We start from the raw sequence: 9,841 nt of genomic DNA on the forward strand, positions 1-9,841 counted from the left end.
TTGCATTACACTGTACCCAATCTTGAAACTCTGGTGAATTGATTTCCGGTTTTGAAATCGTTCCATCCACGAATCCTGCTTTATTTTTGGATTGAAGAGCGTTGAGAAAACTGTGCCTCCAAGTGAAATAGTTGTCTCCTGTTTCACTTAAAGGATGGATGACAAATATTAGCCCAGGATGATCAGAGGAATGTAGATAATAAGGTGATTTGGTATCGACCAAGGTGCTATTCGACATACTCACACCTATGGTTGGTACCAAACTCACATTTGCCTTATCTACTCCTCCTTCACCCTTATCAGCCATAAAAATTTAGCTTAGGTTGTCTGCAACCCGCTGTGATACCATGAAGAGTTTGAATACTCTTTGGATGATTTTATTGAGAAACCACTAGGGGTTTATATACAAGTTTTATTGTCAATACAAAAGGAAAAATAATCTATGCAATAAAGGAGAATTCCCTAGATCAAGCCTATAATTAAGAAAAATTACAATCAAATCAATTAGAATAACCAAGTCAATCAAATCATATCAATTGAAATGGTAATCATGGCAAATTAGAATCAATAATTAAGATAGCCTTCATTAGTAATCACATAAAATATGATAATTAATGAAGTTGATTTTCTTCATTTTGAAGATTATTTTTTGTTACACTTACAAGTTTTAAACTTTACAGTGAAATATAATCTTGATTTAGACGTTTTTATAAAATAATTATTCAATTTTGTCATAAGTGAATTCGTAATAACTTTTTATTAATTTTATGTACAGTTACTCATAGCAGCAACAAATATTTTAAATTCTCAATGCATACTCTAACAGAAACAGAACTAATTAATGCAAATGGTCTTTGTACAATTAACAAGTAAATGATAGGACATCTTGCAAACCTGTCCCTATATGTACGTGACTTGTAGCCTAGGAGGTGTTGCATGTGTTCTTGCATTGCCTCCATAAAACTGCTAACTTTACTCTAAAAGATGTCATTTACTCTAAACTGGATTATACTAAACACTGATCTTGAATCAAAAGCCATGTATAAGGGCTTAAGGAATTCCTTTCAACTTCAAGATATATAGCAATATTGAATGTCTTTATGCTGAAAATGATGGAGTTTAGTCGGTAACTCGTCGAAAACAAAGTTGAGACCAGCAGAGTGGCAGCTTGGCAATTTAAGTGAAAGCAGTACTACTGTTTTAGTGAAGATCGGGAACAAGCTGGGATCCCTACTCACAAACGCATAGGCTAGATTTAGATGGTTACGATGACGTAATGATATACATACAAGAGATAGTATTGCGTGTGAGACATTGAAGCTTCCCAAGTTTGATCATTAAAAAACAATTTCATCCAACTAAGGAGCATGTTCTCTGTCAGTCACAGCAAATACTTCCGCTTCTGACACCTGACTTGGGAAAGCCAAGCCACCAGGGTCTGCCTTGACATAACAGGTTTGCTAACTTTAGAAGAAAAAGAAGTAACAGTGTGTGCGCATTAGTGGGAGTAGGACTGGCAGCGTCAATCACGCCCAGCTGCAGTAGAATCTTGATATTCAATAGTCAATAACCTTAAGATCCTCATAAGCCGGTAAATACCCTAAACTCTTGAATATTTAAATCCACATTCAACCATTTGCAATGGTTAGTAAGCGGGAAGCCTGTCATATGATACGATTGATTGTTTTTTGCTCTTCTTTTTACTTTTGCCACAATGCAACCGCGTAAAAACCGAGTTTTCTCCCTCTTCTACAACACCATTTAAAGATGAATAATGAGCTTCATTTTTCTCTTATCTATTCAAATTTAGAATTTTACTAGTATCAATCACAGCTTGAGATGCACAAGTCCAATACTAAGTTACATTCTACAAGGAACTGAAAATGGTTTCATCAGTAACAATACGCACATTTTAGAGCCCTCAAAAAAGTTAAAAAACAAAATACAGTAAGAAGAAAGAGTTCAGCTCACCTAAAAGGCATTAAACGAATTACAGAATTGCCATATAAATTATGGGGCAAAGATTATCGGGATATATGGGAGCCGGAAACGAAATTCTTAGATGCTACGGCCAGATCCCATATGAATATGATCTGCCCCTGATCATGGCTGGAGTCGATCCCCTACTCTCAACTTTTTCAGCATGTTACCGTTATAATGAACAAATACCCACTTCTAATCTGCATTTCTTTATTGTCTGATATATTTTACATATCAATAACATCCATGCTTGAAATTCAATTGAATAAGGGTATAACAAGAGCCACATCAACCCAGCATAATCAGAACTCCTTGAAAATATTGGAGTTTTCCTTCTTCACGCTCGATCTTCACTTACATGATTTGGAACTTCTGCTTGACTATCCAGAGGCATGTACTGTGCCATTATAGCTCTGATTTCTGAATCCATGTATGACTGCAAGAGTAACAAAACAAGTAAACACTAGGGAAGAAAAAAAAACCAATATATGCTTAACACACAAATACATAGATGAAAATCAGACTGGCTAGTTCTGATTTGGCAAGGTAGTCTAGTGGGTGTTGTCAATCAAAACCCCCAAATCCAAGCCTTCCCATTAAAAAATTCAATCAAGTACAGTGACTCTTTTTCTCCATCCAATATGCTGTCCGTTATAACCGATCAAACTTCATTCCAAATTTGAAGACATGTTTTGATGACAAATATTCAGCTACTTCATGCTAATACCAGCACCTTTAACTACATGATAGTGATAATGAATAATGTTATCTTTTATAAGTCTACAAGTTTAAATGTCAATATGCTCTTACCCTTAATCTATATTTGTAAACGAGATAAGCCCCACCAGCAGCCATTGCCAAGCCAATCACAATGACCCAAACAGCAGCCCATGCTGATCTTACTTCAGTGCCCCTCTTACCTGTGATAGAGTAAGGAATGGATATCAACACACTAACCATAAATCATATATTCCAAAGAAAATAGGTTCAAGTTGAAAATATTAGGTCATCAACTCACTTATGCAGGTATCATGGTCCCTGATATATAAAAGATCTCCACTGCAAGTGCATTCATAGCTTCCCCAGGTATTTTTGCAGCTACATTCAGAGCACTGGCAGGCTTTCTTCTCTTTGCATTCATCAACATCTGTATGATGGACAAGGCATAAGTATTAAATGACTTAATCATTTGACAAACTCAAAGCTTCTATTTGCAATGCTTTCAACCAGTCCCAAACTGTACATTTATTAGTCATTCTACATCAAGTTCATGCAAGTTTCTTCATTCTAAGAATGAAGGAGGTGCTATCATAATGTCCCACAGCAGTTAGGTTCTCCAAATGGAACAGGACTGTTTGTTGAAATAAATTCATCTCAAACTAGTTTGAGTTCCTAATTACAGCTTGAAACATATATTTATTTAATCATGACTCACCTTCACAACTTTTGACACCATCACCCTTAAACCCTGGAGGACATTGGCATTTACCATCTCCAATACCCTGTTCACAGCCGTGACCAGAACATGAACTTATTTTTACAGCCAAAGGAGTGAAAAAGGGAAAACTGGGAGGGGCTTAGAGAAATAAATGTCGCTACTAACCAAACAAGCAGAGTATGCGTGCCCATCTCGTGATTCATGCCAACAGCCTCCATTATTAATCTTGCACCTCCCAGGCCCACTAGCTGAACAGCCAAAAGAAAATAGTATGTGAGTGAATATCATGCAGATATAAGATGATTAAAGAAAGAAACAGGCAAGAAGTCCCTTTTCAAGGAAGAAAGTTGTATTGCCTCTAGTTAATATATGCAAACACAATAATAATCAATGAAGGGGTTCAAACTGAGACATAAGCAACAGACAACAACAAATCAAGCTTTTCTCACAATGTGAAATTGACCACATGAATCCTATCATGCCATCATGCTCAGTTAGGACCATATCACGAGGCATGACATAAGAATACACTAAAACCATAACTTCACATTTTAAACATTAACTTTAAAATAAAAGCTAAATCAGTGCGAATATAATGATCAATAATAAAATCTCACCTTCACAGTGGCTGTAACCATCTCCTCTGAATTGCACACCATCAACCAAGGGACATTCACAGACCCTCCCTCGAAATGTATCCTGAGCAAACCATTATATGGAGAGTTAGTCGTATCATAATCAAGTAGAGAAACTCTATCAAAAAAGTTTTAATTCAGACCTTGCAGGCTGTGAGATTGGCTATTTTATCTAACCAACAACCACCATTGTTTTCCAAGCATTCATTCGTCTCCACATCTGCCACAGAAGCAACCACTGTCACTATCTCATTTTTCAGATAAGAACTAAACAGTTAGATGAACCACTACACTGTGCCAGTTGTGCAAAAGCAGGATTTCAGGAACTATGAAATTCTAAGAGCCTAACCCTCAGTAATTTTGGCAGAAGTGGACATCCCACAACAAAAATCCACTCAATTTTTCTCAGCCGCGTAATACTACATCGCTTACATGATGGTCCCTAGGTGGCAATAGACCATTCTCTTGCAAGAAAGTATAAAAAAACTTACCACCACTCAAGCAAACGGCCGGTTCAGTAGTCTCCTCAAAACCAGAACAGATGGCCTTCAGAACAGCACCTTTGGCCAGCTTTCCTGCATGCAGATATGTCAGAAAGGAAAGCATTCAAAATTTTATCTGTAAAATAGAGGTGTGAATACAAACCTCGATATTGTCGATTGTTGACAACAAGTGTAGGCAATATGGTAACATCACCCCTAGATCCTTTCCCCACCTAAGAAAAATTGTACTATTAAATACACGATTAAGAGCTCCAATATGGTTAAAGATGAAAATGAATACATTAAAATAGTATGTATATACATACATACATATATATACATACATACATATATACACACACACACACACACATACATATATATAAGCATGAGAGAATTACTTGGGCATCTTGTTCTTCTTTCAGAACAGGATTATCTGCATCGGCATAAGGGTCTCCCATACACTTTTCAATCTTCTTGCCATCGAGACCTGAATAAATACCATAAGAACATCAAGAATCATTCATAACTAGTTGCCAATAATATTTGACTCATGAGGGTGCTATTAGCAGCAATTATAGGTGAAAAAGAGGATTCTTTTAATTAAATATTTACCAAGAGATTTGATAACGTCATCGGCACATTCCTTGTTATATTTTTTCTCCTTCATAGGGCATCTTATTTGAAAATCTGTGACATAGTCCCACCACAACCAAGGCTTATTGGTCTCATTTGCCACTCTGAAAACACATAACTGTCTTAGGTTTTCAAGAACAACATCTTTCCCGTCATAACCTGAGCTAAAATCTTGTTCAGGATCAGGTGCACAATATCTTCCATGGTTGATACATTGGGATTTGCACTGTCTGCTAAGGGTGAAAGCCTGAGGGCAGTACCAAGTTATATAATGGGGTGTAAATTGAGTATAGCCACCTTTTTCAAGTATCTGTGCAGCACCCTTGAAATCCTTCACAAATTCCATCAGCATATCACACTTAACTCCACATTCATCATTGCTGTTGGTCCATAACTCATACTCCACACGATCATCAGGGTGCGGAACAGCCTCTCGCCAATCGAGATTAACATTGACCATTTCCCCAGCACTGATTGCTTTCTTAAGAGTTTCACCAAAAGTTTTTTCAATAAGGGCAGATGGAATCGTTATATTTTCAAGGTATTTGGCAGAGGAAGTATCCTCTTCAGGCGTGTCCATGGTTATTAATGCTTCTTCAATATCATCTGCAACAAGAACTGCAGAAGCACCAGCCTTCTGTGCATTCAAACCTTTAAAGCAAAGAAGCAATCTGGAAAAAAATAAGAATAAAAAGGCACTAAAACTCACTCGGCATAAAAAATACAGAAACTAAGCAGAATTAAATGTAAGATTATAACTCAAGTGTCAACTTTGAGGACAATAAACAAATTTGATAACCTTAATCTCTTTAGCTTAACACAATAGTAGTCACTGGCCCCTATAGATAGGAAAAGGTAAACTTAAACATGCTCTTGAACATACTAGATTATCACTTAAGATTTTTCTAATCTCTTTAACGGTATAATCACATTGTACTAACTTAATTTTCTAATCCGATAGTAACTATAAGCCATTACTACTGCAGGCACCACCAACTTGTAGCCTCTTGGAACTCATTCTTATTTCATACATCTGCTAGAGAATGCATTAGTTATAGATACTCCTCCATCAATTCAAAAGTTTATTCCACAAGGGCTAACATCAGCATTTTGTGCCAAATCAGACAAAGGGTAACTTCACGATTAATTATAAGAAAACAATCAAACTCAAACCATACACTCTCAAGCACTTTGGTAGAAGCCTCTAAAGGTGATGCCTTTGAAATTAGGGGAAAAAACCAGGTGAAAAATTGCACCTCAAAATTTCTTTAGTAGGATAAAAAGAGAAAGGACATCCGTCCAAAGGGATTAAATAGTGTAAACAAGTAAATTATCCCAAAAAAGAAAGGGTAAATCTTGAGCCAGCCTAATCAAACAATACAACGTACAAAACTCAAGCTTATAGTGATAATTAAATCAATGGAAGTGCGAAAGTGATACTTCCCCAAATGAATGAAAGAGCTAAAAATAATCACATAAATCCAAATGGATGAAAACTAATCCAATTAAACCACAAATCTCAAACCAACTATTGAATTAGCCGCCGCCCCCAAAAAAAAAAAACAGAATAAAACCTCTTAAACCAACCAAAGCCAACAAAGTAAACCTTAAATCTAACATTAAAGTAATCTCAATTTAGCAAAGCAACAATATTAACCAAAACACAAAAAAGGGTTCCTCATCAGTCAACCCAACAACAGACAAAGTTAGCTTAAATGAACTCAATCTCAAATTAATTTTTTTTAAAAAGGCAAAAAAAGGAAAAGAGTACCTCCACGATCGAGCAAAACAAAAGTAGGAAGAGCACCAGGCTTGGAGTTAAAGGAAATCCCAAACTCATCAAAACCCTTACAACCCTTTTGGTTCTCTTTAGGGTAAATCACAGCACCAGCCATGCTTCCACCATATTGAGGTATTCCAAAGTTCCCAATCGCACTATCATGAGTCCCCTTAATCTTCTCCGGCGACGTCACCATCAAGCTGTTCTTTTCCACCACAAATCTTGCATAACAGTTCCCCATCACAGACAACAACACAAACCCTACAAGGAAAAACCTTCGTAGCTCCATCTTTTATTTTTTATTTTTTGACACGTGGGGTTTTTTAAGGATTTGGGTAGATCAACTTAAGGAAGATATTGAAGAGGAAGCAGAACAAGACGATCGTGTAAGAAAAACATGAAAGAAATGAGTAGCTCTGTTTCTCTGTCTAAGGGGTTTTTCTTTTGGGGAAGACCCCAAAAAAAAAAAAAAGATAAAGAAGTGGAAAATGCCTGGGTGTTTCGGGACTGGTTTCTTTGTTTGGGTGTTTTTGGCTATGGAAAATGAGAATGGCGTGTAAAGAATTGGTTTCGTACGATTGAAATTCGTTAGTAAATTTTTTACTATTGCTATGATACTGGGGAAATATCACTATGGATCGCCGCTTGGAATGACTGTGCTACAAAAAAAGTATTAAGCATCCACGTCTTAAATTCCATCGGCTAATTATGTGATGTTAGCTTTCTCGGTCTTCTCACTAAAATGCCCTTTTTATGACCGTCAATCTTTTCCTTTCAAAGAAAGGAAAGGAAAAAAAATAGTTTTCTCGCTCATTTTTTTTAATTACCTTCAAGACTGTTATTTGCTACTGTCTTGCTATTTAAATGAAAGTGTCTTATCCTTGTCTAGCCCATCAAAATAAAACTTCACATAATATTTTAAAATAATTCTAATTATTTAAAATAATTTTTAAAAAAGTTAAATATATTTATTACATTCAATAACATTTTAAAAATTTTATTTTAAATTAAATAAATTTATTATTATAAATAAATAAATATTATTTATTATAATATAATTTATCAAATATTACATATTGAATAATATAATAAAATGATCATATAATATTTGATCTTTCAATATTAATATCACATAACATAAAAAAATTATAAATGATATTTTTATTAATATTAAATATAATAAAAAATAATTTTTTAAAATAATTTAAAAACTTTTTACAATATTATATCATAAAACTTTAATCAATTGTCGGTGCACATATAAATTTTTGTCATTGTTATATTTTTTTATTACTTTAAAATCTACTTGCTTAGATTAAAGCAATAAACAATGTATCACTTGAAAGTTCAATTAGATCCATTGAATTTACAGCAAGATTAGCTGCTGAACGCAAACATGAAATGGTAATTTAGTAATCTTGCGTCAAGTTATCGTGATAAGTTGCGCTAGCCGCCTCTCCTTAAAAAAATAAACTAGCAGTATATTTTTAAAAATAGTTTAATATCACAAGGAACATGTGATGGGGTTTATAAAATATATTCTACTTTTTTATTTTAAGACATCTTAAAATAGGAAGAAATTTTTACGAACTAACTCTATCCTTAAAGGTTCCCATTATTTTAATAACGGACTAAATTAAATATCATTTCGTTTTTTAATGAGATTATAAATCTCATAAGTACGTTGTAGTATTTTTGGCCTTTGGTTGAAATAATTAGAAGTTAGTAAAATATAACGGGCACCACATAGACTATGGCTAAAATTTAAAAGAGTAATTAAAAGAATGTGCTCTCCGAATCACAATGCATTTGACATAGAAATACAAATTCTCACTTATCAGAATCCTAAAAAGTTTGTGAAAAAAAAGGGTAAAAATAGTAAAAAAAAATGCATGATTATTCTTCACACAAGAAAGAAAATGAAAATTCCCTAATCCTTTGAAATCTAATACTACAAAGTTAGGATATAGTGTTGCTAAATTATGATTAATTGGGCATCAATAGCAAAGAAACAAAAACTGATGAATACCAAGATTCTAAATTGGAGACAGACAGGTCTCCATCCATCCATACAGTGTGGGACAGTTTTGGAATTAGGAGTCAGAAACTGTGACGTTGTCACTCTGCCTCTCATTAACTCAGCGGATGGTCCTCTGTTCTTGGCATGGGAATTCGGACTCCCAACAACCCCACTAAAATGTTTTTATTTTTACTGAATGGGATTAAACGATTTCGTGTTTTTGTTTGGTTGAGTGGTTTTCACGTAAATTTGGTCCACAGGCGACAAATTTTCATTATTTTCGTCCAGTCCACCTGTGATTCGTATGGAGGAAAAAAAATTGGGTTGGGGATTTTCAAAACTTGTTTTTTGGGTACTTTGATCATGCTGGTCAGTTCACTTTGACCAACATGACTGATTATTAGTTGACCATTGACTTTGCATTGACTTTAGTGGAGCAATCACCGGAGGACCCATCATGCCTACTGGGATGGTTCCCATTGTGATTTTATTCATTTTTGAGATGAAAGACATCATCTTATCTTCCTTTACCTTTGGGCCTCGGCTGGGATTCTTCCTTGTTCCTTCGAAGAAGTCTTTGCTCTTGACGCTTTGTGCCTCGGCTTGACATGAAGGTTAGGCAAGCAAAACGCTTCATATTGAGGAGAAAGACAAAAACAGGTTGAAATGAAAAGAGAAAGCCAAGACGAAAAGAGATCAGTGAAGTAGAGGGGCCATGCTACTGTGCTACCTCATTCGCAATTCCATTTGTGGAGACGTAGTTTTAATTACATATTATTATCTAAGTAATGACAACGTAGCTGCGGTCTTTCATCTTTTGGCACTCTAGGCAAAGAGCCAGAGGGTAGTGGGGAATCTAACTGCAGTAAG

At 35.2% G+C, this 9,841-nt stretch overlaps 1 protein-coding gene across 1 annotated transcript; it reads right to left on the reverse strand.

Annotated features, from left to right (window-relative positions):
• Positions 1–1,760: 1,760 nt before the first annotated feature.
• LOC110413036 (vacuolar-sorting receptor 3-like) lies at positions 1,761–7,564 on the reverse strand. Its single transcript, XM_021423760.2, is given in 13 exon segments — positions 1,761–2,416; positions 2,791–2,900; positions 2,999–3,127; positions 3,416–3,482; positions 3,584–3,666; positions 4,036–4,117; positions 4,197–4,273; positions 4,545–4,628; positions 4,699–4,768; positions 4,937–5,025; positions 5,151–5,819; positions 5,822–5,842; positions 6,943–7,564. Coding segments are annotated over 13 exon segments (1,878 nt in total). The 5' UTR covers positions 7,241–7,564; the 3' UTR covers positions 1,761–2,317.
• Between the last annotated feature and the right edge of the window lie 2,277 nt (positions 7,565–9,841).

Source organism: Theobroma umbraticum, unplaced genomic scaffold, assembly GCF_002168275.2.
Source record: "Theobroma umbraticum cultivar Fairchild unplaced genomic scaffold, ASM216827v3 scaffold_30.0, whole genome shotgun sequence".
Taxonomy (NCBI): domain Eukaryota; kingdom Viridiplantae; phylum Streptophyta; class Magnoliopsida; order Malvales; family Malvaceae; genus Theobroma; species Theobroma umbraticum.